General features: G+C 49.8%; 1 protein-coding gene across 1 annotated transcript; it reads left to right on the top strand.

Moving 5' to 3' along the window:
• Positions 1–9,681: 9,681 nt before the first annotated feature.
• On the top strand, positions 9,682–17,480 carry EREG (epiregulin). The gene is made up of 5 exons (XM_039701902.1): positions 9,682–9,796; positions 15,136–15,219; positions 15,366–15,489; positions 16,046–16,192; positions 17,071–17,480. The coding sequence occupies exons 1-5, from the start codon at positions 9,751–9,753 to the stop codon at positions 17,129–17,131; spliced, it is 462 nt and encodes a 153-aa protein (XP_039557836.1). The 5' UTR covers positions 9,682–9,750; the 3' UTR covers positions 17,132–17,480.
• Positions 17,481–22,060: the final 4,580 nt, after the last annotated feature.

The following is a 22,060-nucleotide window of genomic DNA, read 5'->3' as shown; positions in this document are numbered from 1 at the left end:
TGCCTCTCCAGAGCTTTCATAACTTACAGTCATAGAGGCTTTTGGCAGGAGCAGTAAAGCAAATTGCTCCCACCCTCTCTTAGCATGCGGTAAGCTGTGTGTGTCCCAGCAGGCACGTGACTGAAAGTCGGAACACGGCGCAGCACCTGGGGAGCTGGGAATGCCCGTGTGAAACACGCAGGCTCCGTGTCCTGCACACAAGCACCAGCCTCTGCTCTCCCACGCTCACTGGCCCCATGATCTCTGCCAACTCATGTAGTTCTCTGGAACTGCTTATTTTGGAGGTGATGGGGGATGCTCTGTCACTGGGGAGGCACATCCTTGCACCATGTTTTACTCTAAGCCTTAATTTTCTTTGCTTTTGAGGGCTTGCATAAGACTGTCAGGCACTATTGAACAGAGACATTTGTGTTTATCTGCCTACCTAGTAAGGGAAAGGTAAGCAATTTTTATGCTTCAAATGCCTCTCATATCTCCCCAAGGGCATTTAGTTATCTCGTTCCTTGGCTGTAGGTACAGTTGTAGTGGGTGTAAGTTACAGCTTCCTCCTGCTCTATCTGCAAAGCAATCTGGATCCCAGCTGAGTTTATAGTGCAGTATGCAGTGATCTGCCTTAGAACAAGTGGGGTCAGGACTTCACATTGCTTCCTTTGCCCCTTGTTTTAGATAAAACAAGTTCCTGATGATTTCCTTTACAAAGAATGTCTATTTCAGGTGCCGCTGTTGCTGTTCCAGTGGTGCTAATGATGGGTTAGAGGGGTGTACCACAGGCCTGACATTTCCAGGTGACACTAGGGATGACACCAGAGCAGTCTGTGCCACTCACAGGAGAAGAAAACAGTGAAGGTTTTGGGAACTCCACTGGGGTTATGCTGGGAATCAGACTGAAATGAGACTGGTTCTAGTTTTTTTCTTGCTTTGACATAGCATAAGAGACCTGTCCTTTTAGCCAAAGTCTGGGGGAAGTAGCTGAATGCTGGCATCTGACCTGATGCTACCATGATTGTGGCCTGGAGTTACAGTCCTTCAAGGTACTTGTTTTTGGAGTTAGGGATGCCCTGTCACACTACTTGGCATCAGCATACTCCCAGTAGTGGTTGTTCACACGTGAATGAGCAGTGACTCAACTCGGTGCTTCTACTTCTACACCAAGAGTTCTTAGTGTTGCTCTTCTGTTTTCTTCCAAGCTGGAGCTTCCCTCTGAATGAAAGCAATTCCTCCATCCCTCAGAGCTGGCTACCCAGTTAGTCAAATATGAGCCAACCAGGGTAGGTGTGCCTTGCTTTTAATAAAGTATTTAGCTGATGGGGAACTTTGAGCTTCTCTCTAGTTCTGCTAGGAGGTTCTGTCCTGAGATGCATTGCCAAAACATAAGAGTTTGGTGTTATGACTTCTTTTTGAAAGCTATCTTTGGATTTACTGAAGAAAATTTGCAGATTACAGACAGGTATCTAATTATTGACCATCAAAAACCCCTATTTGCAACACTGAAGAAACTCATAAGAAAATGTGTATTTTTCTCCATGTGTCACTGTCTTCATTTAGGTGAAATCCATTGTTTATATGAAAGAGGAAAAGGCCCTACCTCTGAGTAAGATGTAGCAACAAGCTTTCTATCAGCATAACTCTCTTGCCTTCTCTACCTGAGAACTACACAGCATAAGCCTGTGGGAAATAATGCCAACAGTAACCTGTCATTCCTTTGACTTAAAATTCCCCAGCAAACACTCTCCAAGTGCACCAACTCCACAAACAATTTGCAGAAGCCACGAGGTAGAAGTCTCAGTATGTACCCCGAGAGGCACTGTGTGGTCAGCAGGGGTTGTGCAACATTACCAGCGAAGCCGTAGGAGAGAGAGGCAGACCCGCTGCAGACGGGCATGCATCAAACCGCTCAAGTGCAGCTGAGGGGCTTCTGACAGGATATTTACAAATGGGTGACATCCTGTTTATGGGAGCCACGTAAACAATGGAAGGCCGTTGCCCAGAGGCTCCACTGTTACTCAGATGTGCGTAAAAGACAGTTCTGCCACGAGCAATGCAGTCGGCACTCGGATGCTGTGACATGGCAATCAAAGCTGCTCCGCTGTAATTAAATGCACGCAGTGATGCGCAGCGCGTTGCATAAGGTGCAGCGTGAGACACTGGGAAAGGGCTTGCAGAGAGACCTCTGGTTTAGTTTAGTTAACCTGTGCGCCCTTTAAAGTGGCTGGTTTGGAAAGATGGGTAATGAGCTTTGTGTACTGTAGCTCTTCCTGGAAATCTCTCTCCTGGTTCACAAAGGGGAATGTTACGGGAACAAAACAGGGGGGAGGCTTGAGGAGACAGGATGGAAATAGAAGAGCAGAGCTGTGTTCTGCACAGGCTCTCAGGTCTGGCATTTCACCTGAGACAGATCTTCTCCTGTGCTGGCTTAATGGGCTTCAGGCTGATCAGGCTGCTTGTGTGCTGGGTTTGGAGGTTTGGACAGGGAGCTTAATCTGGGTGTGGAGGTGGAAAGTAGTGTGTGATGCTTGAGGGGGTGACCTCGGCTGTAGGCACGCTGCAAGTTGGGCCAAAAGTGTCTCATCCTGAGCATCTGATGTGCAGGCTCACGAAAACAGGGCTCTCATATCTGTTGAAAATCCTGTAAAGGAACTTTTGTTGTTCAGAAGTTTAATGAGGTTCAGAGACCAAATGTGTGATTGGCAGCCTTGGCCAATTCCTCCTTGTTCCCTAGCCCTTAATTTCCTCTATGAAGGACAAAGCCACTGGCTGCAGGAGGATCGATCAAGAACTGCCAGCCATAGCTCAGTGCTGTTGTTAATTTAATGGCATCACTGATCTAATTAAACCCAGCCCTGGCCTTTGTCCTGCCCCACTTGATTTACGCGCATGCGCTCCCAGTGTCATAAAGGAAATCTCCTGCCTCTCTTAAATAACACTAAGCTGCAGGAATGAGGACGAGGGGGTGGATGTGTAGATACCAGGAGGAGTTATGCGGGAAGTGGCACAGTCAGCCAACTGGCCACTGCCACCTCCCCCCCAGGACATCCAGTTGCAGTTTCCTGCCTTGTCCCATCTCCTACTTGCATCCTCTGTACCTGTGGATGGAGAGACAGACAACTTCCCTGGGGCTTGGGCCTTCGCCTCTTCTTGGCCCTTGGGCAAACCGGAGGTCTTTGCTGAGAGAGCAGAGAAACATCCAGGCACTGAACACCTTTTATTTTGCTTTTTAGTGTGGGAAGAATCCAGGCTGCACTCTTGAGATAGGCTGGGGAGCAGCCAGCTCTGACCAGAGAACTGCAGTCTGTCTCCTTTCCTGGTAGCTGACGGCAGCCTGACCTGCATAAATGGGAGGAAAAATCAGCATTGTAGGCAGTTGGTTTCCACCTGTGCAGGAGCTCTCCCTGCTCTTCTCAGCCTCACAGAGGCCTACAGTCCTTCTCTGTGGCTTCCAGTCAGTACCCAGTTGGCTAATCCATTTCTTCCGTGTGTAACCTAGGAACGGTGTCCAGGGAGACTTGGATACCTGAGATGATGTTCAGATCATTGATGGGAGGAGAGGGTGACTAGAAGATGATTTCACATAGTCTTGGTCATTCCCAAACCAAACCCCAGAGGTTTCCACATACCGTGTGACTCATGGGCTCTCAAGAGTTGGTGGTACTGAATTCACTGGAGATCAAAGAATATGGAGTTTTATAGCAGGTTGGGCCCAGTCAGGGAAAACACCGAATGGAAATGTGTTGTCGGGTGTTGCAACGACAGAGTATTCCTGATCAGCTTCTTTCCTTTCTACCTGCATCTGCCTGCAGGCAGAGAGCATGATATCCAGCCTGGCTCCCAGCTGATGTGAGCTGCAGGGAGTGCCAAGGATTTTTTTTGCTGGAGCTGTAGGAGAGCTTCACTGGGGGCCACAGTGTCCTAGTTTGAAACATGACTGCAGCAATGAATTGGGCACCTGTGTTTATAGGCTCCCTGGGGCAGACTGTCTCATCGCCTCTGCATAACAACAGCCAGCACAATAAAGGTCTGATCCTCACAGCCTTTTTTTTCTTTTTTTTTTTTTTTGGTCACTTCAGTAATAGTAATGATTAACAGTAATTATCAGAACAGTAGTGGGAGTGTCCCATAATGCTACTGGATGGGGGAATTCCACTAAGTGCATCTGCTACAGTGCTTACTGCTGGTTACCAGGCCAAACAAATACAGCAGAGACCTGGGCTCTTTCCTAGATTTGGTTTCTGGAACATGTGCTGGTGGAGCTGGTTTCAGGTGGATTGCTGTTTACTCCATCATCCCTAATGACACATTCCTCCTGTCCAGGGTGCCCCAGCTCCCGTGTGCATGGCTGGCATGCAGGTGACAGGCCCTGCTGTGCTGCACCCAAAACGTGGAGTCTGCAGACAGCTGAAGTCCCCATGGTGGAGCAGGGCCTGGGGTGAGTCACAGCTCAGTGCAGCTTTGGATTCAGCAGGCCCAGCACAGGCAGGTGAACAGCCTGCTAGTCAGCCCTTCCTCTGCTCATATATGCTCGAGATATAAGAGCAAAATATTTATCAAGGGCCAAAATAAACTTGCCAAAGGGATTGAAGCCAATGCAGCTGAGGCCTGTGGTGGCCAGGATTCCCAGATGGAGCAGCAAAGAGTCAGGGGCTCTACTGATGGTGTGTGTGCAGCACATACTGCTCAGGCTTTAGCGTAGGCCTTAGAGGCTGGTGCCATGCCTCAGCAGGTCTGTGCTTCTCACTGACAGTGTTTTCCTCTTGTCTTCCCCATGCTGGCACCAGCTGTCCTGATGGGAGGTGCAGGAGAGGCATGGAAGGTTGAGATGGAGAGCCCACAGCCAGGAGAGACTGCTGTGCAGGAAACCTGAGAGCAGCTGGTGAGTCACACCGGTCCCCGTTGCAGTGGGTTTGCCACCATTTCTCTGTCCTGAGATGGGTGTCCCTCTCTGGGCAGAGCCATCGAGGGGGTGGGCCATACGGTCATCCACCAGGGCCATGCTGCCATGTAGGAATTTCAGTTCTACTGGCCACTGATCAGGGGCATGAATGATGCACCCATGTGTGCACATGGTGACTTGTCAGAGAAGGCAAATGTCCTGTCTCTCAGTGGTTAATCCTTGTGCCTGAGAATGAGAAATTTTGTGGACGAGGTGACTTCATAAACTCAAAAGAGGTGCTGATGGACAGAACAGCACACAGGACTGATGGGTAAGGGGCTGGTGTTCTCCCACCTTGCTTGCAACCTGCTACATGCTGTGAGGAAATCTCCTTTGTTTCAAGCTTTGTTCTTCTATAATTCTATTCTATGTAATTGTTCTAAACAGTTCACCCAAAACAAGGAGAAAACAGATATAGGGACAGTGATATGGGGGGGACTTGGCTTGATACCACTCTCAGCAAGGGCATGGTTTTGTTTGACACCAAAGGCAGAAATCATGGAAAAATTCCACAAAAGAGAAAGGTTTCAACCCCTCAGAGGCTAAGAAATCACTCAGCATGGAGCACTGGGCTGTAATTAGGAAAGGGAAATCACCAGCTGAGCATTTAGAAGTTCTTGCTGCCCATGAGATGTGTTGAGCCATTCAGGATTTGCCCAGAGGAGAGTAATGGCAAAGTCATACAAGCCAGGAGAATTAAGTTTTAAAAACTGCCCTTTAGGGAGGAATGCAGCATGAACTGGGAGACCTGTCTCCCTTTTCAGTGCCACCTTCTGAGATGGATGAAAATTAGCTGCTTGGGGTTTTTTTTCCCCTTTCTTTTTTAAATGGCTGGTTAATGCTGACCCCAGAAGTTGGCAAAGAAGTCAGTGAATTTAGGGAATTGTTTTTTTTTTTTTTTAATAGCACAACATCCATGTTGTCCAGTAACTTTGACCTCATGCTGTGTTTACAGGAAGAGGCATCGACCACTTTCAGCCCTGGGTGCATATTTTGAACTCTTGTAGTTTATAGGAGAGAGTGGTTGTTTAATTAATCCCTCGCATTCACGGCAAATTTGAAACTGACCTTTAAACGGAGTCATTTGGCTCAAGGTTTTTCTTTACTCCATTTCCTCCAGCTGATTGCGTCTACATATTCTAGTTAAAAATACTTTCCCTTCTTAGGGCATTTGTCCTAAGGGCATATTCCCATGAGTCTCAAGATTTTTACCATTTATGATTTTCAAAAAATCATGGAATCATTTAGGTTAGAAAGGCCTCTAGGATCACTGAGTCAAGCCATTCCCCCAGCACTGCAAAGCCCACTGCTGAACTGTGACTCCAATGGCACATCTACCTGCCTTTTATATCCCTTTGGGAACTTATTATTAATCTCGTGTACTTCAAATGAAAGTGCTGTCACGAGTGAGGTGCATTTCAATTGATGTCTAACCTTCTGAGAGTATTTCTTGAGCATCTCTCATTTTGTGCAGTGAAAGCTTGCTGTATGAAAGCCTGCTTACAGACATACTGACATGTGCACTCCTGTTGTTTGAAAAATTCTGGATGATTTTTCCAAGAATTTATGAAATTGCTGCTCTTTTTTACTTTGCGTGTGTGCATGACAGTGGTGAGTGCATCAATGCAAGGCTAGGAATTATTTTCTTTCCATTCTTTTGCCAGAAAGAAAATACTTTCTAGCAAGCAAAGATGTTGATTTTGCAAATTTGTCGTTTTCAGGAGATGAAACCAAGGCAGATCTGTACCCACAGAAACAATGCATAAAACCAGATGCAAGCCCTACAGAAGGCAGCTAAAGTAAGTGGTGCAGACACTTGCCATGTATGGTTTTAGGCATGTAAAAGCACACAGATAAAGTGGCTGTGTTCCCTGCTGTGAACACATGTATTCTTCTACAGTGAGTCCCCGTGAGGAAAACAGGCACCACAGAAAAATATACATTTAAGCTGTGCTTTTTCCTCTTTAAATCAAAAGGGGCATGTTGTTCATAGAAAGTGCTGTGCCCCGTCACTGATGGATACACTGAGAGACAAGGCTCAGTCTGTACCTGGGCAATAATAACTGCTGTGAATCTGTCCCAGAGGGGGAGGTGAATGCTGGAGACTGTGCAAGGACTGAGGCAAGCTGAAGCAAGGACTTCAGCTGAGCCTCTGTACTTCGTAAAGAGAGATTTTCTTTAAAGGTGGTGATTAAGGCAGTGCAAGGTAATAAAAGCAAGCAACTCTCGCACAAGTTCTTGAGGTACTTCCTCATATTCTTGTTACACTTTGTAAAAAAAAAAATCCTGAAATGTCAGAGCATTCGGGGGGCTCCTCCCTGGTGGGGTGCCAAGGGGCACAAATCCCTGGGCGCCTTGCCCTGGGCGTGCCGGTTCACCCCGGCTGAATCGAGGCCAGCAGCGGAGATGCACCCGTGATGCTCACTTGCCCAACCAGTGCTGCCTCTCAGCATTGCGCAGACTTGTCGCTCCTACTGGGACCTGTGGGATGCAATGAGCCTGCCTTACAATGACCCCATTGATGCTGCAAGGCCTCTTGGAAAACTGGCTCTTAAGGTGTGTGCCAGCCTTACGCCAAGAGGAATCCTCCACGTGGAGGAGGGGATGGTGAAAGCCGCACGCGGGGATGCCGGATGCGAAATCAGGTACTGTGAAACAAAGCACATTACAAAGATGTGTCCATGATACTTGTTTTCCATATATTCAGATCTGAAAGAGGAAATTCCAATGAATTGCTCCAATTGTGTCAGCGTTACTTGGTATCTAGGTACCGGTACAAGACTATAATTAAATGTTGCCCTTCAGAGGATAAATCACACAGGAATTTAAGGGTAAAATTAATTATAAAGTGGAAGTTCTTCGGTGATGCTGCTTTTTAAGGCATCTGTAAGCCCACACACAGAAACACGTTGCTAATAATTGCGATTCCTTCCTTTACTCATTATGATCCCTGAAAGAGCAGACAATAAAATCCTTAATAAGGGGGATCAGCACAAATTAAAGAAGCAACAAAAACAGTCATGGCATCAAAAAAGATACCATCTGCATGGCATGACTAATTAGAGGGGGGAAAAAAGGGGACTTAGAAAAAGATCCCAGCTGTATCATGTCCCACTTGCTGTGGAGGGCATCCTTCTAAATGCTACTTTCACACCGAGCTTTATTACATTTATCTTGCCAACTCTCATACCACTTAGGTAATTAATAAGTGGTGCTGACACACAGTTCTGTAGCAACATGCTGCCTTTTTTCACTTCAGCATCTCCGTGCCACTGTAGACCTAAGAAAATGCTCCGAAAATAAGGAGTATGATTTGTAAGTACCAGATCTATTGCAGCCCCCTGAATGAGTCTTTACTCCTTAGAACTGCATTCTTAACATGATGTTGTGCTATTTGGAATTCTGCAGTATCCAGTATATCTGGATTCTGCAGTATCTGCAGTATATCTTCTACAGTTACCTCTCTTCAATATCAGTATCAATAACTGTTTATAAAACAGAGAAATTAGGGACACTTAGTCATCAGCTGGTGCAGTGCAGCTCAGTGTCAGTTCTCAGGTTCCTTTCACTGTGAGATATGCTTATCAGTGCCACAATAAACTGGGTATCGATGTGCCTTTATGGAGAGTGGTAAGGCAGGGAAAATTATTTTTCCTTTAAAAGGAAAAGGAGTAAACCATCGTTGCCCCGAGCAGCTTGTTGAGATAAAACAAGCTTCATATTTTAGGCAAATGTGTGCAGTAGGGATTTGATGGGTGGGATTCCTCACTCATCCGATGGTGGGACATAACTACTGAACGAGGTGTTGCCTAATATAGCGACAGAGTGCGTGGGCTTCAACAGGATACTTGAAAGGAATTTTTAAAAAGTAGCCATTGGCTGCTCTTTCAAGGATCTTATAACTGATAGAGGTGTTGCTTCCAGGAACTGCCCGTGCTGCTGGGCTGTGATGAGGCCAGGGGCTGGAGGGGGAACATGGCATACACACCCCCTGAGCCCAAGACCATTGCGGCCAGCCCAGGCGCCAGGTGAGACAGGCATTCCTGGTGCCTGTGCTGTAACTTAATAAGCCATTTCTACGCCTAGCTCCAGGGCTGCCTGGCAGCTGCATGTGTGTGCTGAGGGTCACTTCAGAAATGCCAGGAGATGGGAGATTAGGCCAGCAAGTTCCCAGCTGCCCACCCTGGGGTGTTTCCCAAACCTCGGTTTAGGCACAGGTGGTGCTCATGGCAGTGCAATGGCCCAGTGGTCCCTTGTGTGCCGGCAGGGCATACCTGGGCAGCTGGCTCCGGGTCCGCAGGGCCTCGTGCCATTGCACATCGCGTGGATGGATGCTTTGAGGGCAAGCAGAGGCAGCGTCCCGAGGCTGTGCCGTAGGCATCCACAGCCGCGGGAAGTCCCGGGCATCAGTGCATGGGCTAGACTGCTCAGAGGGCTCGGGTAATTTTACGGTCCCAGGTACTATTTGCAGTGCTACCTGCTGGAACCAGGGACGCCTAATGTACCCAAGCACCAGCCTACGGCCGGAGGGGGCACAGCCGCCCCGTGCTCCCGGTGTTCGGGCCGGGACAGGCGGTCCGAGGCGCTGTCCGTGCCCGCCGTCGGGGCATGGCCCGCGGGCAGGGCCGGGGGCGAGGGGCAGGAAGCGCGGAGGCCGAGCGGAGCCGCTGCCCCAGCCGGGCGGGCCGAGTGTCACCGCCGGGCCCCGCCTCTCCCCGGGCACATAAAAGCGCGGCCGGCCACCGATTGCACACTGCCGCGCCGCTCCTGCTGCTGCCTGTGCCCTTCCTGCCGCCTCCTCTGCTCCCCGGGGACCGAGGGCGATGGACGCCGGCTGCCTGTGGGCCCGCAGCCTGCTGCTCTTCCTCGGTAAGCGGCGAGCTCCTCTTTCCCGCGGGCAAGGGCTGGGAGGGCATCGGGTGCTGCGTCCTGAGGCAGGGGCGTTCTTTGGCTGCGGGGAAATCTGCGTCAGGGCATAACGTTCAGGTTGCCTTCAAGTGAAACTGATGGGTTTCTCTCCGAGATGAAGTTCCAGGCGCTGACAGGTGTACCCCGGTGGATTGTATGAGCTGAGGAGTGGAGCACACAGCACACTCTGTGGTGTGTTGCTTCAGGATATTTTGTTGCTTGTGTGATGCCCAGGTGTGTCCTGTGACTGAGTGAAGGTGGACATTCTTTCCCTTCTCCCCAGCTCTGCTCCCAGCGCAGTCCGTCTCCTTCACCATGACCTGTCCTGTTTGTAACCTGGCCCTGCTGTCTTCGCCCAGGCTGTGCTCTGGGCGAGCTCAGTCGGTGAATCCTCACAGCAGCAGAGACTTCCTGATCGTAACAACAAAACAGGTTGTGGCCTCCTTCTGCTTGACACTTCTCCACCTCCTCGCTGGGAGTGTGTTACTCCATTGTATGACATAAGCTACCTGAAAGTCTCAAGTGAACACGTGTATCCTTAGAGCCTCAAGAGTCCTGGGGCCTGGGTGTGCTGTGATGCAAGAGCTGATCCTTGTCACACACCTCCACGGGGCGCTGGCAGTGACAGGTGGCGACTGCTGAGAGTTGACCCTGTTGGGCAACTTGGGCTCTGTGGGCAGCAAAGTCCTGAGACCTGGCACACTCACGCCTTGCTTTAATGACAGAGCGTGTTCTCACACGCACGACGTTGGGCTTGAGGTCGTAGTTGATGGACAAACTCAGTTCAGTTCCCGAGACTTCTCTTTTGGGACAGATGTTTTCCTCACCTTCTGAGCCCACTGCAGTATGAGTTTGTGTCTTTCATCTTAGCTGGGTCTTTTCATAGCAATTGATGGAGCAGCTGCAGCCCAGCATCTCGCTTGCCAGGACAGCAGGCTAAACATCTTGTAGTCTGTGAGTCAGTCATGCTTTGCACAAAAATGACACTGGTAGGAACTGGTATGTCTTCATGGATCTGTATATGAATTTCTTTGTTTCCGGGGCAGGCACAGCATCTAATAGGGATGGGTTAGTCATAGCTAGGTGGCATCATAACAAGTGCTGTGAGCACTTTACTGCCTTCCCCTCCCAGGGCAGGAGTGTAAGCAGAACTTGGTGCTTGTGGGAAGACTGGCACTGGTGTTATGCCAGACTGGAGGAGGTTCCCTGCTGAATGGCTGAATCCTTACTGAAGTGACAGTCTCCTTGGCAGGTTCATATCCTGGCTGTTGTGGGCTTGGAGACTGGGCAGCAACAAGGCAGTGGTGAGATAAAGATGTCACTTGCTCATGTGGATGTGGTGGTGATGGGGACGAGCCGGGGCCCTGCCTTTTCTGGTAGCTGCTGCAGGAGCCTTGGCACTGATCTCCTTGTGCTCACTGTAACGCCCACTCAGGGGGGAAGGCAAGCGTTGGATCTCCGGACTCACGGGACAGTTCCAGGACCTGCTGTCCTTATGGTTTCCTGTGTCACATTGTCCTGGCTCTCAGCAAATTGGCTCAGCATAAAGACTGCTGCATCTGACGATGGGGCAAGTGTTAGTGGCCGATGTGTCTGGCTGGAAGTAATAAGGGATTTCTGCTTTTGTGGCATAGGGACCTCAGCCCCCACGCAGCTGGTGGGAAGCAGTGTGGCCCAGGCACAGGGGCAGCATGTGAGTAAGATCAGTGGTGAAGCAGTACTAGGATGACAGGGTGCACATAACTGCATTCTCTCTCCCTAAGGGTAAGTCCTGGCACAATGCTGAAGATGATCCTGTGGGCCAGTTTTGGAGCACCAGTCTTCCCATGTCAAACTGGTGTTTCCAGGGCTGCCTTAGAGCTGCTGTGACCTGATCCTGGACATCCACAACTGCAAGTCTGTGGTTTTGGAATTAATTAAACAGTGGTAGTAGGGATGCTCACAAAGCCAGTGGGACAGACTGGCTAACTTCCATGTTCCCTACTGGTTTGCCCAAAGAAGACAGAAGTCAGTTAAGACATTCCCTGAATGTGCAAAATCAGGTGATAGGGATGCATCTTGGTCTGTCTTTGCAGTTAGAATGGGCTAAGATCCTTCAGGTGTGTGTCTCCTGGGCACCTCTGCTTTGGAAGTGCAGCCCATGGGGAGGGTGTAGGTGCTGCTGCCGTGGCAGAGAAGCCACAGAGATGCCAAATGGGAGGCAGCACCATTCAGGTGAATTAGTACAGGACTGGCAATCTGGGTGACACTCAAACAATGACTGAGCTCTCAGAAGAGCTTGACAGTTCCCCTGGTGCAAATCCTTCACAGATCAGTCCTCAGTTTAGTGTATCTCGCATGTGCATCCTTCATCCTTAGCAGTCATCCTGCCACTGGAAACTACAGCTGGCTCACAGTGGGCAAACTGACCATTAACCCTCGCAGGTCATCTCTGATGGAGTTTGCAGGAAGTTAAGGCAGTTGGTCACTGGCCCTCATTTTCCTTTCTTCCCTCATGGAAGGACAAGTAAGCAGCAGCAGCAGCATTATTCCTGTTCCAGTAAGTGCTGTGAGTGTGAACTTTGCAGGAATACCTGTGAAACCAGATGGGATTATGATGTAGGACTATGAAACACTCACATTCCTGCAAGACACAGATGAAAATCCACCAGCTCATTACTCTTATCTTGTACCCTGTGTTTGCTTAATGAACAGTGAAGGAATAAAAATATAACCTCTCCCAGGTGCTGTGTTTAGTATGCATCATCTGATAAATATCCTGGGAAAGGCTCTCCTTTGCCTGTGCTGTGTGCGGATCCCTTATCCTCCCAGTGATGTCAGAGGGGAAATATGTGCATGGGGGAAAGGGCAAAACAGAGCATTGCAGACAGGAAGAACTTTGTCCAAAAGCAGCAAATACTGCTGGGTGTCAGCAAATATCCATGCCTGCAGTCCAGCCTTTCCGGCCCTGAGAGCCTGCAGTCAGGTGGAGGAGGCACCTGCACGTGGCTGGGACTGAGAAAGCCCTTGGGCAGTACTGGAGGAGGAGGTTATTTTTAATTTGTCCCCCATAGATGTCTGAGTTGTGGGCTTCAACTGGAAAGCCATGCTTCTTTCTGGAGCCAGGAGGAGAGCTGACCTGTCTTTTCCATGGACCTTTTGGTTGGGATTTTCTCACATGTGAAAGCCGGGTTCTGCTAAGTCTCCAACTGGGAACTCCAGCTTCAAAAGCAGCTGCTGGGGTTGTGCTCAGGTCAAGGAAGGGTGCAAACTGTGACAGAAATGTGTAGGCTGCGTGAGATCCTCGGCTGGCTTAATCCATCTGCTAACAAGTGGGTATCTGGGATACCTCTGGCAGGTTTAGCCTTGACTTTTGTTAATTTCTGTCCTTAATTCTTTATGTGACGTGATGTATCCCTAGTGGGACACTGCTGTCCTGTGCCACAGCTCCTCCCTGCCAAGGGAGCAGCTTAGTCCATGGAGCACTCCTGAAATGTCCCCCTAGTTCCTGGGAAGAAGAACTGGCTCAGTAAATCTTTTTCCAGCATCTTTTGGGACCCCAGGTTCCTGAGCTGCCACTGTCTGACAGCTGGTGGCCTCTCCTTTCACACACTTGAGCTTATGTTTTAGCAACTCAGACTGGCCTCACAGAAGTGTTAAACTGCTGCTGCTGAGGCAATCTACAGTGAGCACATTGCTGCTTAAGAAAAAAATCCCACCCTGAAAGTAAACTTGCATGTCCTGCCCCATTGGAGGGAAAGGCAGGTCCTGCTGAGTCATGCCAGTAGGCATGGGAGTCTCCAGCTGGTACAGGTCCTGGCATCTTGGATCTCTTACTGTTGCTCTGGCTCTGGGGTACCTGGGCTTTGTTCTTTCTTCTAGAGCTTGGTGGAAATCTGGTTTATTAGTTTTGCAGAGGGAGGTGAGAAGGAGAAATGATGTTGTTAAAAATGCAAACACAGGAAGAAGCCCTGTCCCTCTTAGATATTCCTGCTGGTTTTGTGTGTAGCTGGAATGAAGGATAAAGGAAGCCTACTGATCACCCAGAAGCAGATGAGCTGCCGGAAATCCCTAAATTACCTCTACTAGATTTAACCCTGAGATGTAATGACACTTTCTAATAACTGAAGTTGAATTAGAACGATCAGGAAATTATGGAGGCACACTCCCTCCATTAGACATGCATGACCTGACAAGTTAATAGAGGCAAACAGCCCAAAGACACAAATTACAGACTTCCGTGGAATGGGGCTGATGACTAAGCAGTTCATGAGCAGGTTAATTTGTGACCACAGCAGGAGTTTTAGGCAGGTGGATTTCATGGCCAGCCGGGGCAGGCATTCACTATTCCTCATGGACTAGCCATGAAACTACAGGCACCCGTGCTGGCTTTCCAATCCTGTTTGCAAATGTTCATGTAACTAGGAGCACCTGAAAGCTGTGTCTGTTTCTCCTGGTGTTCTGTTAAGTAACAGTGGCCCAGGTTCATAAAGTGGTCAGTAACCTCTCCAAGGCTGTGGGCGGATGAGGAGGGTTTGGTATCTCGTGTTAGCGGCTTTGCAAGCGGTCTTTTAACCATGGAACTGCCTAAGGAGTGGGTGTCAGTGCAGGAACTGTCCAGCCCTTCAGCTCTCTTCAGCAGGGAGAGGGCTGAGGAAGTTCTTTGCTGGTAAAGAGCAGCTTTTGTGTTAAGCCTTCCTGGAGCAGTCTGTGGTCTCTGTGGTCTCTCTCTCAGTACCCCAGTGGTGGGGTACTGAGCCTGGATCAACACTCATCTGGTGTGCTGAGTCACCAGCTTCACTGACTTGCAGATTCCTAGGAAATTCTCTTCCTGTGGGCTGTTGTGAGTCAAGGATATCTTGATTTTGATCAGCAAAAGGACTCCTCCTGTGATGAATGAGGGACTGTCATGCCTAATTGTGGAAACCTGGCTACTTCCCTTGCACAGGTGCCGTGCCAGACCAGTCAGAAACCTAACATAATCATCAAATGGCCTAATTCCTGCCTCTCCCCATAATCTCTCCAAGCCCGTTCCTGCTCAGTTTCACTCAGAGTGTGGGCAAGAGGTGGTCACAGACACCAGGTTTCTGTTGAATCTTTTTGTTCTGCATTAAAAGTTTGTATTTCAGAGATGTTTTTTGGGCTGCCATTTATAGTGTAGGCAGCACATCACTCAGACCTGTATTTTTCAGCTTTCTGAACTTCAGGTCTTTCCTACCATGATGAGAAGCTTCTGTTCTTCTTAAATTAATTACTACAGCACCTTAAATACTTAACTCAAAATGCATCTAGTTTTGACTGTTGTTTTTATTCTCTTATAGGTTACCTATTGCAAGCAGTGCTGGGCACAACAGTGATCCCGTTATGTGGGCCTGGTGAAATGGAGAACTGCACAACAGCACTCAGTAAGTACTGCTCAGCTCTTTGAAAATACCAGGTCTTGGGTTCCCATCTTCCTTGGGCTGGCAGCCTCACTGAGGTGCCCCTGGGAATAATTTTTCTCCGAGCAGCATTTCCCACATCCTGAGGTGCTAATGAAATATCTTTGCAGTCCAGACAGAGAACAGCCCACGTGTGGCCCAAGTTGGGATAACGAGATGTAAGCCTGAAATGAAGGACTACTGCTTCCACGGGCAGTGTGTGTACATCGTGGACTTGGATGAGCACTATTGCAGGTATGCACAGGCCCCACTCATCCTGCAGATTTCCCTGAGGTGGGCTTTGAGCTGAACTTTGTTCTGGCTGCCACTGACACTTAGCTGAAACACCAATCCAGCCAAGTATTAATGCTCATAAGAAAGTGAAGAGAAGCCCCATGTCTGTAATGCTCAGCTGCATTCAAGGAAGTGTAAAGCACATGTGCTGCCTCCAGTGATCTCTGTGAGAGTCTCAGACACCTGAAATTGGTGACCAGCCCAGCTTAGATCTGGGACATTCTTTCTGATGTGCGTCCATCTGTATTTATACTAGTACGAGATCCAGAGCTCAGGCACAGCACCAAGGTCTCTCCTTTTATCCAATCTAAAATTAAGACCCTTTAGGCATTTTTAAGGGTATTGCTCATTTGCCTGAACAATTTGCAGCCGTCTCTAGGACCACGTGGGCTTGAGTTACATCAGTTTAAGTGTCTCATCCCTGAGGAAACAGCAGGCCAGCAGCACAGGATGCTCTGTGAGCTGCTGAGGGGTAACCCCGCTGCCACGTGTCTGACTGTGCCTCTGTCACCCTCAGGTGTGACGTGGGCTTCTCGGGAGTGCGGTGCGTGCACTCGGAGCTCGTGCGGCAGCCCCTCAGCAAGGAGTACGTGGCGCTGACCGTCATCGTGGTCCTGCTCTTCCTCGCCGCCCTCTCTCTCGCCAGCTACTACATCTGCAGGAGGTGAGACGGGTGCTGCTGGTGGCTCGGGAGGCCGAGGCAGCTGGAGGTGGCAGGCATCCTCTGAGCACCCTGGCTAGCCTGGAACAGCTCGCTCACTGGGTACACAGACCCACTCAGCTGCGCCTGAAGCGCTCAGGACAGGCAGCATGCTGGCAGCATGGCACGGCCCCGGCTGCAGGGCAGGCAGCAGCACTCCCAGTACCTGTTCACCCTCACTCTGGGGCTCTGTAGGCTGGCTCATGTCTGGCTTAGAGGGTGTGCTGAGCTCAAGGAGAGAGCAGGCAGGGAATAGGGAAATTCTAGGTCTTTCGTTGGTAATGCCATTCCCTCAGGCATCAGGGGCTGGAGAGCAGCTGGATTTCTACCAGCTGGTTTGCTGATCTAATATGTTATTGCGGTGATTGTGATATCATGAGCACTGCCTTATCAGCTTTACCACAGTAAAGGGGGACAGTACTCTTCTCCATGAACAGATCCAAAGCAGCAGGGAATCATTCTCCAGCCTAAAAACTAACGGTAAGGATTTGTCAGAGAGCTGAGGAGATGGAACAACTCAAGAGGAAGAGCTAAACTTCCCAGGTCTGGTAGGTAGCTAGATGGTAACCAGCAGGATTTCTCAAAGACAAGCCTAGTACCAGCAGGAAGACTTTAATGCAGTTGTGGAATTGTCAGTGAAGAGTCGAGAAAGGATACTGCATTCAAGTGATGTCAGAACCTGGAAATGAGCACAGACAGAGAGAGCCCAGCTGCTAGAGATTTAAAGCAAATGTGAGGAGCTCGTACGGCTTTTTTCTCCTTCTTTCCATTGCCCCCCACTCCTCATCAGTCCCCAAAAGCACTTGGCTTTCCAGAACTCAGATTTCTCTCTTCTATTCCAGGTATCACAACAAGAGGAGACAAACAAACGCCAGTGAATACAAGGAAGTTGGTGCCCTATAGGAGAAGCTGTGACTTCCTGCAGTGTTCAGTTCATCTGGATGGACTCGACGGCTACACATCTATTTAAATTTTTTTTGTTAATAATATTTACAATATTTATAACATTTTAAAAATTTCAATTGTCTGGTGATTCAATAAGCATAGGTCAAGCATTTTATTTTCAGTGTTTTATTTTTTTATTAAATAATATTTCCTAAAGGAAATCCCACCTAGGTGGTTCTGTGGGATAGAGATATATTTTTATAAAAACTCATCTTCTTACTCTGGAGAGAAGAATTATATATTTATTCTTGTGAATATACTCAAAGCAATTGTATTCCTTGAAATAAAATTCTAGACAAAGTCAAAATGTCTGCTGATTCCAGCAAGTGGTGGTGGATGGAGTTACCCCCAGCTGGCTGCCTCTCACTGGGGATGTTCCCCAGGGCTCAGTCCTGGGAGCAGTCCTGTTTCGTACCTTTATCAACAAATCCTCATGAAAGGGAAGACACTGAGAGCCTGGAGCATATCCAGGGAAGGGAGGTGGGGAAGGGTCTGGAGTACACATCTGGTGAAGAGCAGCTGAGGGAGCTGGGGGAGCTCAGCCTGGAGGAAAGGAGGCTCCGGAGGGAACCTTCTGTGTCTCCACAACTCCCTGACAGGAGAGGGCAGCCAGGGTGGGTCAGGGGATGTGCTTCCAGGACACAGGGACAGAACAAAAGAAAACATCCTCAGGCTGTGCCTGGGGAGGTTTAGATTGGATACTAGGGAAAATTCGTTCTCTCTAAGAGCTGTCCAGCGCTGGCAGAGGCTGCGCAGGGCAGTGGTGGAGTCCCCATCCCTGGAGAGGTTTAACAGACACGTTGATGTGGCACTTGGGAAGATGGGTTATTGGTGGGTTTGGCAGTGCTGGATTAATGCTTGGACCCTGTGACCTCAGAGTGAAACCCAGCGTGGCTTGACTGAGCAGTGTCTTTGAAGTCTCAGCAGTTATTCTTGGAGAGAGAAACCACAGTACTGTTAATAAAGTGTATCCGTGCACCTTAGTTCCAATGGATAGTTTTAACTGGCACAGCTGTAGGAATTCTCAGAGGGCAGCTCCTAGTGCAGCGTATCCAGCACAGACTGCATGCTAGCAGCACGGATCTTGTCTCATCCATACCCTCAGGAAGGTTGTGCTGGCTGTATTTTGGATTTCAGCACAAGCTGATGAGCCTCTGCAGCTGAGCACACAGATACATGGCACCTCAGGCTGCGAGTGTAGCTACAGCAGGACACCTGCTTTGGAGCCAGCACGAGTCCTCCCCACAGAGTTTCTGCCACAGCATCCATTGTACAGCTTGGAGCAGGACAAGGAAAATTTCTGAGTTTGGCCATAAATATCTTGTTGGCCTAAAATGATGATAAAGTAGCCTGCTGAGGTTTAGCTGAACCCCAGGTGTTGGCTTCCTGTGAACAGGAAGGATTCTTGCAGCACCTGAATCATCCCTCTTAACCCCATCCCTTCTCACACTTTCAGAAGACATGAGAAAAAGCCCAACCTTTACGTCATTCCTGGTCACTGCCAGACATCCAGGCAGGCTGTGTTGGTGGTGTTGGTGGGTGTGAGATGAGCGATCCCTTGGCTTGTACAACAGTGGGATCCCTATCCTGTAGGGATTATGCTCAATGTGCTGGGTCTGTGCAGGTAGCCTGTGGCTACCTTCTGCCACCTTCTGAGGTGACCTAAGTGCTCATTGCTGGTGGTGCTGCAGGGTTGTCTTGGCCCAGCCCTCACCCAGGTCAGTCAGTGGCTGAGATGAGTTTGGTTGGTGTCAGGTTTTCCCCACTCCTTCTGGACCCTCAGCATTGAACTAGAAGGGGATTGTTGGTCATTCTCAGTTAACTGGGTTAACTCACAGGGCCCTCATTAGCTGCTCTTCAGCTTTTCACTTCCTCTCTCCTTCTCCTGTAATCCGGTTGTGACACAGGAACCTGTTCTGCTGGGTAACTGGTGACAGCTAATGGCAATCCCAGCCACAGCCTCGTTGTTACACAGCCTTTCCCAGTGGGAAGATGCGGCAAAAATCGATTCTTGGAGCCTCCTTCCATTCCTGCTGTGACCCAGTTAGGATATGTGGTGACACACCTTTTCCCCCTCAGGCTTCCTTGCCTGTCCGTGAACTACTCTGGCCCGTCCCTGTTTATCCTCCAGAAACTTTTCCTGGGCTCCCGGAGAGGCTCAGCCCAGAGGCCTGGCCCCCAAACGCTGACCTTTTTGCTGCTCTGCTCCACTTGGCAGGAGAATCCCAGAAGGGGATCTGAGCAGTCCCTGGAGCTGCAGGTGAATCTTTCTGCTGCAGCACTCAAGCCCACACACCCCTTGCTGCTCTTGCAGAAGGTTCCAACTGCAGTAACAGCACCATCCTGGGGTTTGTCATGCCTTAGGCTTTGGGTCTGACACATCTAACAGGAACAGTCCGCTTTCAGGCCTGTGCAGGATTTGGAGTTTTTTTATCTGTCTTGACTTTTAGCTGACTGTCCTGATCTGGCTTGGGCTTTCTCCACCTATCCTGTTGCTCATCTGACTTCCAGCCCACAGCAGCCCTTCCAGCACCTGTGTTTTTCTCACTCCTGCACATGATTGAGAAACTGCAGAACTTAGGGCCACACAACATACCAGCCTGCCACCTCAACCACTTGTGCTGGCTGGATGGAGATTGCCAGTCCAGCAACCACACAGCCGGGTCCTGGGGACACGCCCCAAATAATTTGCCCCTGAGAATGAACCTCCCTCATTCTTTCCATGGTTTCTGCTGGCACCACCTCTGTCCCTCTGGTGCAGCTCTTCCTCACCTGCACCACCCACTGTCAGAGTCACCTTTGGCTGCCTCTTTCCTGCGGTGAGAGCACCCGTGGTGTGTCTCCTGGGTGGCCCTGCCAAAGCCTCCCTGACACAATGGCTTTGCCTGCTGCATGAGTATTACAGGCCAGGGCAGTTTTTCCCTGCCCGTGACAAACTGCTTCACTGCACAGGGAGTGTGGGAGGGGGGAAAGGGACTAGGGGCTGGTGCTGGAGAAACCCACCTGATGACCTGTCATTGTACAGGTAGGTGACAGGTGGTCATCAACCTGTCCTCAGGGCCACCAGCAAGTCACTGTGCAGGGTTTCTGCCCGGGACACTTGTGCTGGCAGCTCTCTGGAGGACTGAGCAGCCGCAGCTCCCATAGCTGCAGGAGTGCTCCGTTTGACATCTCCCATCCCTTTCAAACCTGTCTCATCCCAGATTTGCCCTCTTGGTAACCCTGCCCTGGGACTCTTGCCCAGAGGTCTGTATGTTTTATCTGAAACTCATTCCAGCCTCTTGGGATTCAGGCAAAGGCCAGCTGATGCTTGTTTTCAGGCCTGGGGCTGTCTGACCTAGAAAGCAACAGCAACTCCTTCCTGGTGTCCTGTGGAAGGATTGTGCGGGTGTGAAGGCTCACTGTGAACCCTCCAAAAATGCTTTGTGCAGACATCACTGGTGTTGCTTCCCCTGGTCACCACGTGGCTGACTTGTTTTATGAGGGCATTAGAAGAAAGACCTTTCGAAAGGCAGCCACCAACCACAGAACTGCAAAGAGATCAGAGTGTGAGTGCTCACAGCAACGTAAGCCACCCACCACCTCATCGCTTCTTGAGGGACAAACACTTTCAGTGCCTGTGCCCTGCCCGGGCACCAGAGCTGGAGCTGCCGCTTGCGCGGTGTCTCTGGCTGCCCGAGTGTTTCAGAGCACCCCCTGGCAGTGCACTGTGCAGCTGCAGCTGCCCTGGCAGTGCAGTCAGCTCCGGAGCCGAGCCTGCTGCCTCCAAAGGCTGCTGCCCTCGCGTGCCTGGCCGGCTTGGGCAATCCCCGCAGCGGCTTTCCTCGGAGTGCGTCAGCCGCGGAGCTCAGGAAGCCTCGGTGACTGTCCCGGTTACATCACAGAGGCGGAGGACGTTTGGACAACTGGTCCTTGTCCCCGCTGAGGCAAGCCTCGGATTGCACAGCGCATCTGGCACCTCATCCCGGGGCTGCTCGTGAGAAGGGCAGGGATGGAGCTCAGGGAGGAGAGAAGAGCTTAAGTGGGCTGGAAAGACTCAGAGGTCATGTACTCATCACATGTCTGACCTGGGTCACTCGCAGTCATCCTTTGTGTCTGCACTGAGGAAAGGATGGGTGGATAGACCAACGGATGGAAGAAGGGAAGAAAGGATGGACGTAAGGAAGGATAGATGGAAGGTGTTTCATCAGTAAATATAGAACCTTAGTCTTGCACAAATAGACATCATTATTTTAATAAAGCCAGTGCCAAACCTAAATTACCCCAACACTCCCATGATATAATCCCATCCTATATGATTAAAAGATTTCCCAGCAAACTTGGAGATTAAGAAAACTGATCAAAAAATATTGAGAAATCTCTGTGCCCTACCCTGATGGATGCCAGTCTGATCCTTCTGACCCAGTCAGCAGAGGGCTTCAGCCTCTTGATAGGAAAATCCAGCTGGAATTTAGGAGATGAGATACAGTAGTGAACAGGCACCAGACACAATTTGGAACCACCGTTTGTCGATGGACATTTGTTCCCAGTGGTCCTGGGACAGTGGCTCTTTCTGGTCTGGTTTGTTGGGCTGGTTATTGATGCCCTCCATTATAATGGGAAGCTGGGGAAGTTGGAAAAGCCACGTGAAGAGGGAGATAAGTAAGTTCAGCTGCCTCTCCCAGAGCTGCTGTCATTTGTGCAGTACAGGGAAATGGAGGTTAATTTTGGGAGAGAAAACTGGCTGATGGGAGTGGATATCCGTCTGGATACACACAACAACAGGGGAATAAGCCTTCAGGTCACTGCAGAGAGGGGGACAATGGAAACCTGACTGAGGAGTTGTAATAAGAGGACAGAATATCAGAGAATAGAGTTTCAGTGAGAGCAAGAAAGGATGGTGAGGGT

The sequence above is a fragment of the Passer montanus genome, unplaced genomic scaffold, assembly GCF_014805655.1.
Source record: "Passer montanus isolate IOZ18808 unplaced genomic scaffold, ASM1480565v1 scaffold150, whole genome shotgun sequence".
Classification (NCBI taxonomy): domain Eukaryota; kingdom Metazoa; phylum Chordata; class Aves; order Passeriformes; family Passeridae; genus Passer; species Passer montanus.
This window is presented reverse-complemented; position numbering and strand designations above follow the sequence as displayed.